A 20,720-nucleotide genomic window follows, 5' to 3' on the forward strand; every position below is an offset into this window, starting at 1 on the left:
CCATGCCTGTAATCCCAGCACTTTAGGAGGCTGAGGCAGTGGGATCACCTAAGGTTGGGAGTTCGAGACCAGCCTGACCAACATGGAGAAACCCCGTCTCTACTAAAAATACAAAATTAGCCTGGCATGGTGGTGCATGCCTGTAATCCCAGCTAGTCGGGAGGCTGAGGCAGGAGAATCCCTTGAACCCAGGAGGCAGAGGTTGTGGTGAGCTGAGATCGCACCATTGCACTCCAGCCTGGGCAACAAGAGCGAAAGTCCATCTCAAAAAAACAAAAAAAGAGGAAAAAAAATTAGCCGGGTATGCTGGTACACGCCTATGTAATCCTAGCTGCTTGGGAGGCTGAGGCAGTAGAATCACTTGAACCTGGTTGTAGTGAGCCGAGATCGTGCCACTGCACTCCAGCCTGGGCGACAGATCAAGACTCCATCTCAAAAAAAAAAAAAGTTTTTGAGGACAGTAGTTCAGGGCAATTATGTATAGGATGGAAAGAGAGGGGAGTAACTAGAAATATAAACACTTAAGTAGTCCAGCCGCAAGTTTGACTAAAGATTTAAAGTGGTGTCATGGCGGTGATTATGACATGTGCCTGTCCCAGAAACATTAGAGAATTGTGGATATTGGTGTCTCCAGAGGGAAGGGTAGAGTGGCAGAGGAAAAGAGGAGAGAGTACTTATGGTAACTATAAGCATGGTGCTACTAACCTAAATAGAAGAGTAGAGATGGGAAGGATGGGAAGCTTGGGGTGGTGATACAAAATTTGGGTTTGGACATAACTGAGCTTGAGATGAAAAAAGAGCCTGTCCAGATGGAAAAGTCTAGCAACCAGTGTGACAAGAGAGATATCAATTTAGGAGTCATACCTGGATGTGATAGTTGATATTTGACGAAGAATACTATTACCAAGAGATAAAGCACAGGGAAATGAAAGAATACTGAGACTAGAACTCTGGGGAAACCTACATTAAGGGAAATGGAAGAGTAAAATAGAGATGGACCCTAGGGACTTTATCAAATACAAGGACTGAAAATAATCACTTAAATGGAAATTCCTAGCAAGGATTATGCTTTTCATTCTTAATGACAACTGTATATCTGTACATTGAACCCTCACCATTTATCTGCACTGTTGTGGAATCTGAGGCTACATTAGTAAGACAAATTCCTCATTCTTCTGGGGCTTATATTTTACCATGAGAAAGGATAAAAAACAGGTAACAAACAAATGTAGATGATTAGAAATACAGTGTAAGCACTATGAAGAATATGAAAGCAGGAGTATGTGACAGAAAATGCTGCTTCATGAGTTGGGCTAGTTGACAGTTTTGCATAGAACTGACGATTTCTCACTCATCCATCCACCATCAGTGTTATCAGCCTTTCCCTCCCTTGCCAGTATTGTAGTCAAGACATATTTCATAAAGATGAGCATCAATTGCTCATGAATGGTATAATTATTTGAATTTTGAACATAAGAAATGGTGGTTTTCAGTGGTAAAGAGGTATGTTGAGGGCTGGGTTCAATGGCTCACACCTTTAATCCCAGCACTTTGGGAGGCCAGGGTAGGCAGATCACTTCAGCCTAGGAGTTCAAGACCAGCCTGGGCAACATAGCGGAACCCCATCTCTACAAAAAATACAAAACTGTTGGGTGTGGTGGTGAGGGCTTGTAGTCCCAGCTCCTTGGGAAGTCAAGGTAGAAGGATTGCTTGAGCCCAGGAAGTTGAGGCTGCAGTGAGCCATGATTGTACCACACCACTGCATTCCAGCCTGGGTGACAGAGCAAGACCCTGTCTCAAAAAAAAAAAAAAAAAAAAAAAAAAGGAAAGGAAAAGGTACGTTGAAACATGTTTTGTTTCTGTTGAAGTTTGATGACCTTCCCTAATTTACTTATGTGGTTGAAATAAATCAATGTATGTGTGCAAAGCCACTAAGAACAAAAATGTACTTTTCCAAGCTAATTTTCCCATGTGTCCAATGAATGTTTTAAAAGGTAACAACTTAAAAACCAATAATATTGATTTTTTTTTTTTTCATACAGAGTCTTACTCTGTCACCGAAGCTGGAGTGCAGTGGCTCGATCTCGGCTCACTGAAACCTCCACCTCCCAGATTCAAGTGATTCTCCTGCCTCAGACACCGCGAGTAGCTAGGATTATAGTCGCCCACCACACCCGACTAATTTTTGTATGTTTAGTAGAGACGGGGTTTCACCATGTTGGCCAGGCTGGTCTCGAACTCTTGACCTCAGGTGATCCGCCCGCCTCGGCCTCCCAAAGTGCTGGGATTATAGGCGTGAGCTACTGCACCCGGCCTAATATTGATCTTATACTACCTCTCTGTTACTAGATCCTCCCAAAGTGTTTTGAACTCTTTTCCATAGCTTTACTTTTCCAAAATAGCTTTTTAAATAGAGTATACAGTGTCTAGATCCTATTTGAGATAGTTGATGTATAAAGGCATTTACAATTATAAGTTACTAATGTCATACAAATTGGCATATTTTGTTTGAAGTGCACATATCCATTTGTAGTCAAAGGAAGGTAGACTTTGGGCTGCTTACAATTTGAAAGCCTGTTACCTTTTTAGAAAATGAAATTTGGTGGGCCGTGGTGGCTCACACCTGTAATCCCAGCACTTTGGGAGGCCGAGGTGGGCAGGTCACCTGAGGTCAGGAGTTCAAGACCAGCCTGTCCAACATAGAGAAATCTTGTCTCTACTAAAAATACAAAAATTAGCCAGGCGTGGTGGCACGCACCTGTAGTCCTAGCTACTGGGAGGCTGAGGGGGGAAGATCACTTGAACCTGGTAGGTGGAGGTTGCAGTGAGCCAAGATCATGTCACTGCACTCCAGCCTGAGTAACAGAGTGAGACTCCATCTCAGGGAAAAAAAAAAAAGAAATTTGTAAATTGTGACTTGTAGAGTTTTGTTGTATATTAACCTGTCCCAATATCTGGCTTTCTCAAATCTTGAAAGAACATTTTTATGCTTTCTTTAAAAACAATGTTGAAATTCCTTGTATGCTGTAAATTGGGTCTCTTTAAATTCATTAGAGCTCTAAGTTTATTCAAAGCAAGGTCATTTCTACTGGATGACTTTTTGCACTCACAAGTAGTCTTCCTTTTTAAAATATTTGACCACAATTTATCCATATAAGTTGCTTTGTCTGCCCTAAGTGCTGAGATACGAAAATGATTATTATGCACATTAAAAGAATAGGATTGTCTAAGAAGACATCTTAGGGATGGGCCTTTGGTGCCTGGATTAAGGGGACTTTTAAAGTGTTTACTGTTGTTGCCAGGCGCCATGGCTCACGCCTGTAATCCCAGCACTTTGAGAGGCCAAAGCGGGTGGATCACCTGAGGTCAACCTGACCAACATGACAAAAACCCATCCTAAAAAAAAGTTAGCTCGGCATGGTGGCATGCACTTGTAGTCTGAGCTACTAGGGAAGCTGAGACAAGAGAATGGCTTGAACCTGGGAGGGTGGAGGTTGCAGTAAGCTGAGATTGCGCCGCTGCACTCCAGCCTGGGTGACAGAGTGAGACTTCATCTCAAAAAAAGTGTTCACTGTTGAATTAGATGAACTTGAATTAATCTCTGTCACCATTTATTTTTGGCAATATGAAATATATATAAAGTATTGCAACAAAACTTTGAGCCAGAATACCTAAATTTATGCATCCCGATAATTTATCCTTTTCAAAGTAGACCTGTTAGGATTTGAAGTCCACAAATCATCTTGGAAACAATTTTTGAAGCATAACAGGATTTTTTCACTTTCTTCAAGGGTGACAAAGTATCTTCTGAGAATAAGTTTAATGTTTTACAACACTCAATCATTTGGAGCTAAAATTGGCAAAAATGTGGTTGATCAAACTGAGTAACTTTTTAAATGAGAGATAAGGGGTAACTATTAAAAAGATGATTTTCTTTGTTCAGCTTTTAAACTGTCCTTAAAGACCATTCTAAAAGATAGTATGAATAGTTTTCTGAGGTAATTATTTTTAAAGATACCACTTATTTAGATAACATATTCTAGAAAGATTGTCAGATTTGTTAACTTTGTAGATACTTCTCCTTTTGCTGTTCTAACAAAAACTTTATTTTCACCTAGAATAATAAAGAAATACATGTGATCTATTTTATTCCTCTCATATTAGAATATATATACTTTTTAATCCTGTTTTTTAAACTGAGGCTTCTGTATGATCAAACAGTCTAAAACTTAATGAGAAATTTTTTCACTCTGAAGTCTTAGGGGTGACAACTAGATTATAAAAATAACTCCATGTGAATGGATTTGTGTATGTGCTGTTGTCACATATTGATACATGTATATTTCTTGTTTTCTGGTTAGATTTATTCTCCTGACCATACCAGCAGTAGTTTTCCGTCAAATCCATCAACACCAGTTGGATCACCTTCACCTCTCACAGGTAGGCTTCTGTTTTATCTAACTACTTCTAACTGGTGGGGCTACTTGGAAATATTTCTAGTTCATTTATTTCTCAACAAACTTTAACAAAAATTTGTGAAAAATCATTTAGATTTTGACTATAAGAAAGTATGTAAAGAGAGCCTTCCTCTTGAATTCATTTTGGAGAATATTGAAATATTTGCTAGTTTTGAATTATTTATTAATATCTTCCCTGATTCTTAATGTAATTTGTGATCATTTCTAAGAACAGTAGTTACAACAGGATAAAAATAAGACCAGGCAATTGGAATGAAGATAAAATATGGAGAAAGAATGAAATCAAAAAATTTTTTTAAGTTATTTTTTTAGAGACAGGGTCTTACTCTGTTGCCCTGGCTGGAGTACAGTGGTATGGTCTCGGCCCACTGCAGCCTCCAACTCCTGGGCTCAAATGATCCTTACACCTCAGCCTCCTGAGTAGCTGGGACTACAGGTGTATGCCACCATGCCAGGCTAATTTTTTTACTTTTTGTAGAGACTGGGTCTCATTATGTTGCCCAGCCTAGTCTTGAACTCCTGAGCTCAAGCAATCCTCCCACCTTGGCCCCCCAAAATGCTGGGATTACAGGTGTCAGCTGCCATACCCATCCCCCAAAAAATGGTTTTTATAAGATAGCATGTAAAATAAACAAGATTAATCTATTTAAAAGTACATGTAACTTCCTCCTTGTTCTCCACACTTGTCATGTACTATGGGTAAGATTCAAAGATAAATAACTATTTCTGCTAGATAGTCTGTTTTTATTTTTAGGTCGACTAAGTTATTTCACATAGATACAAAAATTCTTGGGAATGATGTGGTTTTTCTGCTAAGGAAAAAAACTCTGTGAAGGTGGATGAATATTGTTAGTGGAGATAAGTGGTTCACATTTGTTTTTGTTTTGTTTGAGATGGAGTCTCACTCTGTTGCCCAGGCTGGAGTGCAGTGGCATAATCTCAGCTTACTGCCACCTCCACCTCCTGGGCTCAAGGGATTCTCCTGCCTCAGCTTCCTGAGTAGCTGGGATTACAGTTGTCCACCACCACGCCCGGCTAATTTTTGTATTTTTTTGTAGAGATGGAGTTTCACCGTGTTGGCCAGGCATGTCTCGAACTCCTGACCTCAAGTGATCCATCTGCTTCATCCTTCTCCCAAAGTGCTGGGATTACAGGCGTGACCCACTGTGCCCGGCCCACATGTTTTTTTTTTTCTTAATATTTTTCACATTAGTTTAGACAAGTTCTAAATACTATCCTACAGTATAAATTTGTGGAGACATGATTGATGTTATTGTAAACGGGATTTTTTTTTATTTCTTAGGAATAAATATAAATATATAAAAATGTTTAATATCTTTTAAGCTATAATTTTAAAACTCGAACTGTATTTTTCTGAGCAGTGTTTGGAGAAAAGCCTTGCTGAAGAAAAAATATGTTAGATTGTTTTGAGGAAAAGGCATTTGGCAACTGGATAAAGTTACCATATTCCTCCAACAACAGTTGGGGAAATAATTCTGTTTTCCTAATCAAGCCATTAGTTAAGTCCATGCAGTTTTGTGTTTTGTTGTTGTTGTTAAGCCTTTTTGCGTTGTGGCCCTGGCCATCACCTATGCTTTGAGTGTTAGCTTTGTGGCTCTACTGAGAAGCATTCCGGTTTGGGGATGATGAACTGCTGGCAGCTGCTTTCAGCTATTAGCAGGTTCTGCCACTGTCTCAGACACCAGGGCTTCAGCTGTCTAGTAAAAGTTAAACAGCTGTTCCCCACATAGACAAGACTATGAAAGACCCATTGACTTAAAGTTGTTGTTTAGCAGAGCTGAAATTACAGGAAGAGTGATGTAACTCTAACCCTACTCACCCTCTTTGCACAGTTTTACTAAAATTATCAATGTCACTTTTGCCACAGCTTGTTTCACTTTCTTATCCGAGGTCTCCATATCAGCATTCCCACTACCTCTCCTTGTCTGTCTAGTAAGATAGCTGCCAAAGTATCCTTTGGTTTTAATGAACACTGAGTAGGAAGGCAGGCCATGGCAGAGCTCAGCATCTATGAAAGGGTCATCAGTGAAATGCAGAATCCAAGATTTAGACATTTTCCAAAAAACTAGTGGTCACAAGTAAAATCTTAAATTTCCTCCTTCATCTTTATTTGATATTTAATGGGCGATGCTGTCTTTTTCTCTTTAATTCAGGTTGTTAATGAAAATCTGGACTGTTGAATTATGTAATGAAGGCTTCTTTTTCAATTCAGCAGTCATAATCAAAGAAAAATACTTTCACATACTTGTGTTGAAACAGCAAATCAAAGACTGATTTTAGGCAGGTGCATCTCTCCTGTCTCCTGTGTCTGTGGTTCTTATCTACACACACACACCCCTACCCACCCATAGCAGGGCAGAGATGAGATAGAAAGAAGAAAGGAAAGCACTGTGTGATAAAATATTCACTGTCAAAGGGAAAAAAAGGAAAAGAATAGAGCAAACCAGAGCTCCTATATAAATGTGTGGACATTATTTTGCATCTTGTGTGGCAATGGCCTGTTATCTAGAGTAAAAACATTCTACCCACTCTGTGAGTGGAGTTCTCCACACTTGCCCCATTCCTTATGCTTTTGAGCATCAGTTAGACTTAGCACAGGTCTTTTAAGGATAGATACACAGGTGCAGAGCCACATCAGCAGCTTCTAAGGCCATCATTCTTTAAATACCCAGTGTTTTCCTTGGGAACTTTTCGGGTCAAGAGCATACATTTCTACATAGAGAGTGCTTAGAAGGAAAGTTCTGAGATATTGTATCAGTTAGGATGCTTTAGGCTAAAATGAGAAGAAACTCTTGTCTCAGCTAGTCTGAACAGTAAGAGGATTTATTATCTTGTGTGGTGAGGTCCTGGCCCCCTATGTCAGGGCTCCTGCTCTACTTTGCAGTTCTTCCTCAGGCTGATAGCAAGACAGCAGTTCAGGGTACTACATACAGACATAACAATCTCCAATAGATGAAAAAAGACCATCTCTTTTTTTTTTTTAAGTTAAAAATTCCCTAATTTTTTATTCCCGGTACCACTACCACAATTTACAGGGCAATATACCTGATGTAGTGAAAAGAAAAAGACGAAGCTACAACAGATAAAAGACCTCAGGGATATACATCTTATTGACACTACATTGCATTAGTCAGTAGCTGCCCTTTTTGCAAACTGGCTGTGACAGTCCTGAACAAGAATGGTTTCCTGTTTCAGCTGCAGTAACTTTTCTGACTATGGATCATTGTTCCTTCTGTGGCAGATTTTTACAGTTCCTCTAATGCCTTTCAGACAACTGTCTCAAAGTAACCTACAGCTTTCCTGACAACTCCTTGTTCTCTCTCCTGCTAAGAACTGTAGCCCTTTTCTGCTGTTTTGAGAACCTTCTGCTACCATATCCACCACTTTCACCACCATAGGGAATGCCTGAGCTTCTTCCACCAAAAGTGCCCCCTTTCATGGGTTCATAGTTTGATTGCTGTTGTTCACTATAATTTCTGAAATCATTATAGTTCCTACCGCCACCGTAGTTACCACTGCCAAAATTTCCTCCTTCACTCCACCATCACTCCACCACCACCACCACATCCTTGGTCCATCACCATCATAGATCATAGCCCCCTCTACTGCAGTAACCAAGACTACCACCATAGTTGCCACCATCACCTCCAAATCCATTATATCCACCATCACCTCCTCCATAAGTACCTCTGCTGCCACCACCTTCACCACCATGGCTTCCTCTTCCACCAGAGTTTCCACCACAGCCAAAACTACCTCTACCACCTCCAAAGTTTCCTCCATAATAAAATTGCCAGATCTACCTCTATGACCTCTGTCATCCAGCAGACTACATCTCTTGTTTAGAAAGGGCCTTTTTTACTTCACAGTTATGCCCATTAATAGTGTGGTATTTCTGAACAACAATTTTATCAACTGTATCATGATCATCAAAAGTTATAAAAGCAAATCCTGTCTTTTTTCCACTCTGCCTGTCTTCCATAACTTCTACAGTTTCAATCTTGCCATACTTTTCAAAGTAGTCTCTCAAATTATATTCTTCTGTTTCTTCTTTAATACCACCAACAAAAATTTTCCTCACTGTTAGATGGGCACCAGACTTTACAGAATCCTCTGTAGAAACAGCTCTCTTTGGTTCCACTACACACCTATCAGCCTTGTGTGGTCTAGCACACCTTGCTGCCTCCACCTCTTCAACACAAGAGTAAGTTACAAAACCAAAGCCCCTGGAACGTTTTTTTTGGGGTCTCATTACCACACAATCTGTGAGTGTGCCCCATTTCTCAAAATGTCTCTTAAACTATCATCTGTAGTTTGAAAGCTCAGACCACCAATAAAAAGTTTTTGCAAAAGCTCTGATTCCTTTGAATCATGGCCCTCCTCCCCCACCACCCCACCCCCACAGTGGTGGCAACGGCTGCAGTTGGGCTGGGGGCCACCAGGCAGCGGTTTTACCTCCATTTTGAGACCAGACGACTGGACTCACCTCTTCCAACTCAAGTTCAGTATCCCATCTCTTTCTTTTAAGAGTCTTTTAAAAATTATTTTAAGGATCCTTTTCCAGAAGCCTCTTAAACAGATTTCCCCTTACGTCTTATTGGCCAGCACTGGGCCTAATGCAGTTGCTTGCAACAGAAATGGTGCCACCATGTTTATCTTAGCATCTGGATTTATCCCTAGGGCTAAGAATAGAATTGCTCTCACCTGGTTCCTATTAGGAAAGGACAGACCTACCTCCCACACCCCTTGTGAACAAAATCAGTGCTCTGGCCACAAGATAGAAGAGAGGAATGGCTTTGTTTACTGCAGTTGTTATTTAGGAAAAAATGAGCATTTGCAGTAAGAGAATAAGTTTACTAAGGGAGCTTGGAAGGCAAACAAGCAAAGTCATCCTTTGCCTTTCATTACCTCCTTCTGGAATATAAATGAATAAAAGTTCAATAATTGTGGTACCCAATAGTAATCTTCAGAGAATTCACAGAAAAAAATAATAAGGAGAGAAAGAGAAATTCTCAGTTTCAGCTAATCAGTGAGCTACTTATTTTTATTACCTTTCAGATTGCCTGGTGTTAAGTCAGTTACCTGACTTCAGCATGCTTTAACAAAGTACGTTAACACTGGAACAGGCCAGTCTGTAATAAAAACAAAATAAGTTTAAGTGTATGTATATTTTTTTCCAGTTTAATGAATTACACATTGAAGATAGACCTTTGTACAGTTTTTTTAATAGCACCAAAAATTATCTAGATGATTTATTACCCGGGTAATTCAGTGTGCACATCTGATTCCTCAATATTAAGCTAGTGAACAATCACAAAAACTGTCTGTTTTGCAAAAGCAGATGCATGCTGACAAATCTGAGGCATTTGAACATAAAACATGTTAATATTGCACACAAAGTAATTTGATGATCAGGCTCCTATTACATTGGGCTTACAGAAGGAGTAGAAAAAATGATTGAAAAGTAAAATATTAACAACATTAAGATAAATTCTTTTTTAATAATTAAAGGTATTTTTCAAAATTGATTATGATTAACCTGATCACCTAAAATTCATAATTCTGCATCAGTGCTTAGAAAGCAGTAATGCACTGAAATCAGCAGTAAGGTGTTGGCTGGTTGTTTTTATATATTTTTCATATAGTCAGTTATTGAGATTTTCTGGTTGATTAATTCTGCCTTTTAATTATAAAATTAGCCCACAAGCTTTTGTTTCAATGAGCAATTTTAGATTCTCCATAATTTGTTTGTAGTTGATTTATGATTACATTTGTATGTCTAGCAGGAAGCCTTTAATGGTCCTCAAAATAATTTGTTTATAATTTGCTCGTAAGTAAAAAAAAAAAAAATTGTTAACTGAAGTACATATTTTTTCTCACAATTTTAGTATTTAAAGTATATTTATGTAATTATAACAGTATGCATATAATTAATTGTGAAATCTAATCAGGTTATGAAGAATCTGTATCCAACTTTTCAACTTGTAAAATGTATATAATTGATGAATACAATTACTACATTGTTTCATAATTAAAGTCTTGTTCAGCTAAAATGAACTGTAATAGTTCTAATTTACCTCAAGTTTTTCTAAGATAGCAAATAAATTGTAGTGTCACATTAGCTTCCTAAATATGGCAAATTGACCTGCAATAAAAGGTTCTAGTGTGAGACAAATTAAACCTTCAACTTCCAACTTTGGTTTCTAATCAAATTGTCACTGAAGCTTTTATTAAGAACAAAAATATATTTAATTAAATAGTCTTTATTATTTTCTGTAAATGACATATTCAGATGCACAATCATGAAATAATGAAGATTTTGATCAGTTGTTTTTGTCTTTTTCCTTTTAGAGGTATTTTCGCAAGACCATTAAAACATTGCCTTCTAACATATGGATGAATTATTTTATTTTTTTATGCTTCTTTTTTTCATTCTTTGTACTCTGAACTTGATATCTTTTCTTTTTCTATCTTTATTTTTTAAATGAGATTTATACCTTTCTAACATCACAGGCTAAACAACATCTAACAAGTTTTTATAACATTTTCCTAGTTAATGTATTTGGTATAAACTATTTTGGGACATTTTTTAATAGATGACCCCAAGATCATTTACAGTCATGGGAAATTTATTCATCTGTGTATTGCTAAAGGCACTGTCAGTTAATATTACCCCCTAGTAAGGCAATTTGTCCTTATGTTAATATATTTATACCCTTTGATTCAGAAATGCTACTTATCCTCAAGACATCCTTCCCCCTGGGGGAAAAAAACTCAAGAGTAATGTTTACTATATCACTGTTCGTAATAGCCGAGTGGTAACAACCAAAATGTCTAGCAGTGAAATAATAGTGGCTAAGCAAATTAGGTGTAGAAGCCAGGCACAGTGGCTCGCACCTGTAATTCCACCACTTTGTGAGGCTGAGGCGGGCGGATCACTTAAGGTCAGGAGTTCGAGACCAGCCTGGCCAACATGGTGAAACCTTGTCTCTACTGCAGATACAAAAATTAGCTTGGCGTGGTGGTGTGTGCCTATAATCCCAGCTACTTGGGAGGCTGAGGCAGGAGAATCGCTTGAACCTGGGAGGTAGAGGTTGCAGTGAGTCAAGATTGTACCAATGCACTCCAGCCCAGGTAATAGAGCAAGACGCCATCTCAATAAAAAAGAAAAAAAATTAGCCAACATGGTGGCACACACTTGTAATCCCAGCTACTCGGGAGGCATAGGCAGGAGAATCACTTGAACTCAGGAGGTGGAGGTTGCAGTGAGCCAAGATCGTGCCACTGCGCTCCAGACTGGGCGACAGTGAGACTCCATCTCAAAAAAAAAAAAAAAGAAAAGAAAAAGAAAAATCAAAACACAAAAAACAGACTAGGTGTAGAGAATAAGGGAAATAATAATGTAGTCATTAATAGTATTATCAAAATTTCTGTACAATGCTAGAGGAAGGGGGACAGAATTTTAAAAGTGTGTACATTATAAGTGCATTTTCTCGAGATACATAGGCATGTGGACTAAGTCTAAAGAATGTGCAAACATAAAGGTAGCTGTATTTAAAATTACAGGGTTTTTTTTCTGTTTTCTCAGCACCCCACTTTTTTGAATTCATAATGAAAGATTTTTAAAAATGTATTGGGCTTATAAGTAGCCAATACTATGCTGAAGGCCAAACAAAAATATTCATGTAAATTTATTTAGTTATTGAGTATCTTTACCCTTTCCTTCACAACATTATCAAGATCACTGAGTTAACCCAGGTGTGTGGGTACTTTTGGGTTTTAACAGGTACCAGTCAGTGGCCCAGACCTGGAGGGCAAGCACCTTCATCCCCAAGCTATGAAAATTCACTCCACTCCCTGGTAAGAGCCTCTTATACATCAGTTTTATCTGATAGCTTAGAGTTTGTTTGTTTTTAGTAAATCTGGCATAACAATAAAGAAACAGTAGGCTAGCATTGCACACGAATTCTTTGCTAACAAATGGCTGATTCAGTTGAACAATATAAGACACATTGGGTATGCCTTTTGCCATCTGTTCTTTGGGACATCAGGCTTCTGGTGTCAGGACAGCTGATGTTAAAATTGTGTTATGAGGATTTTTGTCTCTTTGACAAATCTAGGGCTTAATCTTTCTATGCTTCTATGTCTACATATAAAGGGAAACTTTTTTTAAAAAGACAAGTAAAAGCAAGAAAATTTAATCCAGCAATGCAAAATTTTACCCTTTTGTATTTTACCCTTTCTCATAATACTGTGTGTGGTTTATTACATTTCCATTAAAAATTTTAATGAATACCAGTGTTTTTTGTCATGAAAGTGTTATTTCCCATGTTTTCTTATGGAAAAAAAAAGTGTGTTGTGCAAATCATACAAGCAAAACATTATTTAACAAGGCAGTAAAGGAACCTTCTAGATACTTGAGCGTGAAGAATTTGTGGGAGAATGTTGACTACTGTTGCTTTTGTATACTTACATTTGTAACCCAGAATTACACGGTATAATAAAAACAAAATAAGGATGATTTGATGGAATGCTAAGTCATGCTCTTATTCGTAATTCCAGGTTGCAAAGAGAAACATTCTTTTTCTGTGACTAACAGAACATTTTAAATTGAAGGAACATTTGCTTCTCATATATTTTGCAAGCAATTATAAGCAATGTGTGCTGTTTAGATGCTAACCTCGTAACTTCCCTGTTGAATCCCAGCCTTTTCATATCTTAATAAAATAGATCTCGCAAGTCTTGGCGTTAACTTTACTAACATGTTATGCTGACATGCATATCAGCTATTTCCTCATCTCTTTTGGAGTTAATCTTAACCTGTGCTTTGCCTCCTGTTCTGTCTTGACTTTGCCAGAAAAATCGAGTTGAGCAGCAACTTCACGAGCATTTGCAAGATGCAATGTCCTTCTTAAAGGATGTCTGTGAGGTACTATTTCTTTTAGATGGTGCCTTTTTTGTGTTTCAATTAATTATACTTCCCATTATTCATTTAAAATCTTTAAGCTGTACAGACTCCAGTCTTTAAAAATCAAACAATTGACTGTTTCAGTTTTTATCACAGTATTTAGGAATACTTTTGTCGCTTATGTTGTTGAAAGTGATCCTTTTTAAAACAGCTCTACTGGCATGTGCTTTTGATTTTTTTAATTCTAATATGTTTGTGTATGGGGCATGTGTGTATCCACAGACAGACAATACCATTTATTTAGTTTTGTCAAAGAACATATCTGGATGTGTTCACCATATAAGATACATGTGCTTTATATACTTAAGACAAAATTAAAACTTAAACTTACTGGATTTGAGGTCCCTTCCCCAAATTGCCATCATTCAAAGATCAGTATTAAAGAATAGGTTGTACTTTTTTTTTTTTTTTTTTTTAGCAACTGTTATTGAGAAATGACATAGTATCCTTCATTTTTTGTAGAAGCTAAAAGAAATAACCTCATGGTAGTTTGGTAAATTCATTTTATAAAGCAGTGATTTGTTTCTGAAGCTTTGAAAATTTAGCATAATCTCCATACATACAGCCTTTTTTTGTTGTTGATTTATAGTTCAGGTGGTTGCTTTTGAAGCTACTTGATACTGCATTTCACTTGCTATCTTCCACATATCACATAGTAGGAAACATAGCAGTTAATGAATCCAACAGATGCCAGCAATAACCACCATGTTTTTTTTTAATCCATACAGCAGTCTCGAATGGAGGATCGTTTAGACAGACTGGATGATGCAATCCATGTGCTGCGGAACCATGCTGTGGGACCTTCCACCAGTTTGCCTGCTGGTCACAGTGATATACACAGTTTATTGGGACCATCCCATAATGCACCAATTGGAAGCCTCAACTCAAACTATGGAGGATCAAGCCTTGTTGCAAGCAGTCGATCAGCTTCAATGGTAAAATCATGCTCATCTTTTTTGTAGTAAACCCTAAAGATTCTTGTCCTAAATGTCTTTAATGAAATCTTTGGGAAGAGGATCTTTCTGAAAGGAAGGTAAAGACTAACTCTTCAGAATTTTCTTTACTGTCTTTGGCAGTAAAGTATTGGCTAAGTATTATATTAGTCCATAAAATCTTCTTGTGACCTTGTGCAAAAAGCATAAGCTTTCTACAAAGATCATTTTTAGCTTAAACTTGGATTTTTTTCCAGATGAGTAATAATTGGCACAGCAGTTTTTGCCTTGAAATAGTGCATAAGAAATCTGAATAGCAAGAGTTCTGATCTAGAAAAGTTGTTTATTGTAATTTAGAACCAGCCTTCAGTGGTAGAAAGAATGTGAAACTGTAATTTATACAGATCCAAATTTAAACTTTATTCCCAAACTGTGGGGGAGGTAGTTTTAAGAATGGCTGTAATTTCAGCAATAAATAAAGGAAACAATTTTAGATTAATCCACAAAGAGAATTTCTAAGAACTCAGTCCATCTTTTAAAAAAATATGATAATTTTTAAAGGGGGTGTTTGTTCTACAGCCATACACGTCAAAAATTCTGTGTTTACCGTCTTACATTATTTTTTATCCAAATTATCTTTTAAAGAAATGAAGTTCTTTTTGAACCTGCTATTTTAAACTTATACCATGTGTTTGCATGTTTATGGCATGGTTTTTAAGGTTCATTGCATGCTGTGAAATGTTCTTCTACAAAGCAGATTTTTAGCTGTAAGCCATGTGATGCAGGCTAAAAACTTACCTATCATCAAAGTAATTAGTTGCCCCAAATGCTGAAGGCTTGTATTCTGTGAGACAGGATTGGTTCCAGATTTTCACACTCATATATCTTACACATACATATACTCATTTTTGAGGCTCTGAAGTAAATATCACACAAAGCTGCCTATTTTCTGAGAACTGTATTTTCAGCAGCATGGGTAACATTAGATGCCTGTTTTGTGTGTGTTTGTTTTTTTTAATGTCAGGAAATCTTGAAAATCAGTCTCCTTTTAAAGTATTTTTTATTGCTATTGATAAGCTAATAAGTGTCAAAACATGTGTAAGTTTATTAAACTAGTAAAATGGGGAAATGTCAGATGGCTTGCACCTGTAATCTCAGCACTTTGGGAGGCCAAGGCGGGAGGATTGCTTGGAGTTCCAAGACTAGTCTGGGCAATAAAGTGAGACCCTCATCTCTACAAAAAATAAAAAAAAAAACTAGTCTGGCACAGTGGCATGCACTTGTGGTCCCAGCTACATGGAAGGCTTAGGTGGGAGGATCTCTTGATCCCAGGAGGTCAAGGCTGCAGTGAGCCATGTTCATGCTACTGCACTCCAGCCTAGGCAATAGAGCAAGACCCTGTCTCACAAAAAGAAAGAAAGAAAAAAATATGAGAGGGTATTGTTATCACTGTTGGTAATAGTAATGAAATAATTTTAATGGTATAATAAAAGGAATTTGTTACAAATATGAATGCAGAATAACTTAATAATTTGTTGAAATACCATTTATCCTTATTTAGAAGCATGACTTAAAAATCATTATTCTTGAATTTTAAGTTAGTCTCAGCAGCAATATTTGCAGTCTTATTCCTTACCTCTTAATGATTTTTTAATTCTTCACTTTTACTAGCTTACTGCTCCTATTCCAACTTATCAGCTACAGTATTTAATATATATCTGGCTCCTCCCGGTTGGAGTTTGCATAAAATGGAACTTTTATCTTAAGAAAGTTGTTTTTTTACCAATTTCAGATATTCCATAATAGAAAGGGAGACTTATCAAAATCTAGTCCTCCAAAGCCACCTAGAAACCTAGTGCATTTTAGAAGGACTGTTAGAGGGAAAAACTCTTTCATTTGATGACACCCTAAAACTTGCAACTAAGAAAGTAGCTCCCACTATATGCTGAAGGAATGCACTGCCCACTTCAGAACAACAGAAGGTCTGCCAGAGGTATTTTGTTGTTGTTGTTGTTTGTTTTGTTTTGTTTTGTTTTTAGAGATGGAGTCTCGCTCTGTGGCCCAGGCTGGAGTGCAGTGGCGTGATCTCGGCTCACTGCAACCTCTGCCTCCCAGATTTAAGCAATTCTCCTGCCTCAGCCTCCCGAATAGCTGGGATTATAGGCACCCGCCACCACGTCCGGCTAATTTTTCTGTTTGTAATAGAGATGGGGTTTCACCATATTGCAGGCTGGTCTCAAACTCCTGACCTTGAGATCCGCCCACCTTGGCCTCCCAAAGTGCTGGGATTACAGGTGTGAGCCGCTGCGCCCGGCCAGAGATATTCTTAAAAAGAAAAAAAAAAAAATCTCAAAGTAGTCTAGAAAAAATGGTCTTCTGAGACATGAGGTGAGTCTGGCTTAGTCTGAGCTGCAATATTAGTGCCACAGCAACTAGCCCAAGCTGTTGTTCAGTGTGTCTGTCACAGTCTTCTCTTCAGTCCTTATCACCTTCTCAGCAGGTACAGAGCTGTGGAAAATCTGCCAGAAATCATCTGCTATCTTCATCTCATCCAGACACAATCACTAGTACTTTTAGTAGTGGAGATAAGATGTATCTGGCAGGCTTAGCCTCAGAATATAAAGTTACTAGCTGACAAAATCTGACACTGTTAGGTGAGTCAGTATTCATCTCCTGTCCTTCTGAAGTAAGCCTTTTAGCTGTTGAGTCCTCAGTTCTCAGCTTCAGCAAAAAAGACCAAAGGATGGAATGAAATGAAGATTAGTCTGCCACTGACTATCCCCGCAGAGTCTTAGGCATGTTGTTGAGGAAGACTGTCTTATCGTGGTGGTTCTTTTCCATGTCTGAGGACTTCCATTAGTACTGCTGGGATCCCTTTATTTACATGCTCAGCACCCACCTATATGGAATCAACTCTTCATATTCTTTCAGAGTGTGTGATTTTGGGGGCATGTTTTTGTAACTCTTGCCAACTGTCTCCAAGAGTTAATCTCCAGCTTTTATTGTCCCCTTGTCACAACAATACATCCTCCTAACTAATCATGACTAAGAAATAATGTAGTTTTACATTCTGGAATCAATTCCCCACCCCGCCCCACCTTGTTTTTGGTCTCTTATAACTTTGCAGAAGTTTGTCTATCTTTTTCTGCATTAACATAAGTTAGTATTTGTTTTAGGCTCCTAATAATGGAGGCTATATGGCCAGACTTACAAAGTGATCACAGAAATACTTGTTGATCAGCAATTTTGTACCACCATATAGAATTCATGAGGTCAGCTTCTTTCAAAAACATTTACTTTTCATTATTCCATTTGTTTATTGCAGAGAATAGAATTATTCTGATAAACGTAGATATTTTCAGGACCTCCACAGAACATTCAGATGACATTTTTGTTATAATGGAACTTTATCCTAATGGGCAGCATCCTAATTGTAGGGTTTAAATATATCATTCTTCCTCCTAGCATTTAGAAAAGGGCTCAATATGCTTTTTCTATAAAGGGCCAGAGAGTAAATATTTTCAGCTTTGTAGGCTGTATAGTCTCTGTCACAACTACTTAACTCTGACAATGTAATATGAAAGCAGCTATAGACAATATGAAAACAGATGGGCATGGCTATATTCCAATAAAACTTTATTTACAAAAACAAGCTCCTTTATTTACAAAAACACAGGTCAAGATTTGGCTAGAGGCCAGACCTTGGGGAATTCCTGACTTATAAATTGGCACCTCAGCAGATATAATGGGGTTAGCATGTTTTTCTTTTTCTTGGAGCCTATAACATTTGGCTTATGTTAATGAGTAGTTTGAGAGTTTTATTGAAGTAATTGGAATACTTGAGGCAAGCCAGGATACACTGGTAGTGGAAGAGTAAGAGTTGATGGCAGGATAAAAGTGGTACAGGCCAGGCATGATGGTTCACACCTGTAATCAGCACTTTGGGAGGCCAGTCTGGATGGATTGCTAGAAGCAGGAGTTTGAAACCAACCTGGACAACAAAGTGAGAACCTGTATCTACAAAAAAAATATTTAAATTAACTGGGCATGGTGGCATACACCAGTGGTCCCAGCTACTCAGGAGGCTGAGGCAGGAGGATTGCTGGAGCTCAGAAGTTTGAGGCTGCAGTGAGCCGTGATCACGCCACTGCAGTTGAGCCTGGACAACAGAGTGAGACCCTGTCTCTTTAAAAAAAAAAAAAAAAGTCTCTCTCTCTATATATAGTGGTACAGACAGATCAGCTCCCAGCCTGCAGTACAGACAAGTCAGTGATCAAGGTTACTAGCAGTGTAAAGTCTACACGGACATAGTAACCATTTGGCTGAGCATTTCCTTGTCCTCATTAGTATTTGATACTGATATGTCATTTAAATTTTAAAACGTGAAATCAAGAGTTTTTAGAACTATTCAAATGTCAGCATTTGGCTTTAATTTTGTTCCCATTTATTTAGCGTAAGGCTAAACTTTTAGAATAAACTGCTGAGAAGAAGGAAAATTTTTTAGTAGAAAACTGAAAATAAAAGGAATCATGAATTTTAGCAATGTATGGTGGCTTACACCTGTAATCCCAGCACTTTGGGAGGCTAAGGTGGGACTGTTGCTTGAGCCTAGGAGTTCAAGACCAGCCTGGGCAACATCGGGAGACCTCATCTTAGCCACATATGGTGGCACATGCCTGTAATCCCAGGTACTTGTGAGGAAGAGGTGAGAGGATCGCTTGAGCCAGGAGTTCAAGGCTGCAGTGAGCCGTGATCACACCACCACACTTCACCCTGAGTGACAAAGTGAGACCCTGTATCAATTAAAAAAAAAAAAAAAGGGAATCGTGAATTTTATTTGAGCAATAAAAAGAGCTCTCTGCAATATAAAATTAGTGACATCCCATTGATTTATGGCCGTAATACCTAAGTACCTAGGCCCAACAAGATAACTCCATCAAAGCACCTTTCTCTTTAATGAAAAGTATGGTTATTCCTCAGTCAGACAGTAACTTCAACTTCAAACCAAAACTAAATGAAATTCGAAGCATTTTGTACTATTGGAAGCTTGATGCAGATCTAAAACAGTTTCTTATTCATAACATAGGATAAAATTTCATTTGTGAGATCTTTTGATTCATTGTTACAAGTCCTGATAAAATTTAATCCAGGCATTTCTGTTAGTTATATTTTGGTATTGCTTGGGTTTTTTGTTGTTAAGGGGTGGTTGAAGAAGTGACATATTCTTGTATGAGAGCATAGTAACTAATGTTCAATTGTAAAGTGTAAGGCTACCCTATATAATGATTTAAAAATATAAATCATGTCTGTTTTCTAAATTTTAAAGCAATTAGAGAAACTATATTTTTCTTAGTTACAGGAGACTTAAGACTAAGTTAAAGAGTGATAGGCAAATAGGGTCATATTTTATTCAAAATTGTCTTGGCATTTTTGTCATTTATCAAAATAAATTTGAAATCATTTTAATCTTCCACTTGTACAGTATTTAATTTTAGTAATGGGGTTTGTAATACGGTAGAAATTGTGTGTGTATGTTTCAACTGAATAGAAGGATTTTACTTTTAACCACTCTTTTACTCTCTGCAAGTAATTTTTTCCTAAATGTGCCATTTTTTAAATTTTTATTTTTATTAAGACGACATTATAGTGCTTTTTAAGGGTTTTGGTAACATTTTAAAATACAAAATTGTTCAAAATGGCAACTTTTTTAAAATTTGAAAGCCATAGAGGTTATACATTTATGGAAATATGTAAAAGGAAATATGTAAAAGGTAGTATTACAAATGTAATACTACCAGGTGTCTAGTAAAACCTCTCTTCAGATAAATCAAAATCTTGGAGTAGACAGTATATAAAGATCCTTTAACCAATCTGTAAATTAATAGTGATTAATTTAAATCATTAGTATTTGGTGACTGGTACAAATCGAACAAATTATTAGAATACGATTCAAAATCAAGAGGAATTCATACTGTTTTTCAGTTTGTCCCTCAATTCACAAGACCTCTTATTCATCAACTAATTAGATTTAACATTTTTCCATTGTGAATGCTAAAGCCATTGGCCAAATTAAATGAAAACAAGTCGTTTGTTGGGTGCTTCCAGAAAAGTAAGGCCATACGTAGATTGTGAAGACTGAGTATGCAGGATGGTGTCATTTAATGACATGGGCCTTTTATTCTGAAATGGAGCTCTTCATAATCATTGAAACGTGGAGGGTAGCAGGCCTTGGGGTTTGCCTTGCCCTGCTACTCCCCCAACAGCAGCAGCCTGTCAGCTGTATGCTAACGAGGTGAACAATTAAACCGAGTCCTATCTGGC

The 20,720-nt window shown here is 37.6% G+C and overlaps 1 protein-coding gene and 1 pseudogene across 16 annotated transcripts in view; one reads left to right on the forward strand and one right to left on the reverse strand.

The window, feature by feature from the left end:
• The window catches only part of TCF12 (transcription factor 12), a 374,951-nt gene that overhangs the window by 325,358 nt on the left and 28,873 nt on the right, over window positions 1–20,720 (forward strand). For 9 of the 16 annotated variants that reach the window (XM_054451939.2, XM_054451941.2, XM_063652650.1 and 6 more), the window contains 3 exons: window positions 4,362–4,440; window positions 12,286–12,359; window positions 14,196–14,402. In XM_054451939.2, coding sequence (XP_054307914.1) covers window positions 4,362–4,440; window positions 12,286–12,359; window positions 14,196–14,402 — 360 coding nt within the window. Of the gene's footprint in view, window positions 1–4,361; window positions 4,441–12,285; window positions 12,360–13,356; window positions 13,429–14,195; window positions 14,403–20,720 lie in introns of all 16 variants that reach the window. The other 7 variants (XM_054451935.2, XM_054451938.2, XM_054451936.2 and 4 more) reach the window with 1 other exon arrangement.
• LOC129014504 (heterogeneous nuclear ribonucleoprotein A3-like) lies at window positions 7,789–8,960 on the reverse strand (annotated as a pseudogene).

This window comes from Pongo pygmaeus, chromosome 16 (genome assembly GCF_028885625.2).
Source record: "Pongo pygmaeus isolate AG05252 chromosome 16, NHGRI_mPonPyg2-v2.0_pri, whole genome shotgun sequence".
NCBI classification, from domain to species: Eukaryota; Metazoa; Chordata; class Mammalia; order Primates; family Hominidae; genus Pongo; species Pongo pygmaeus.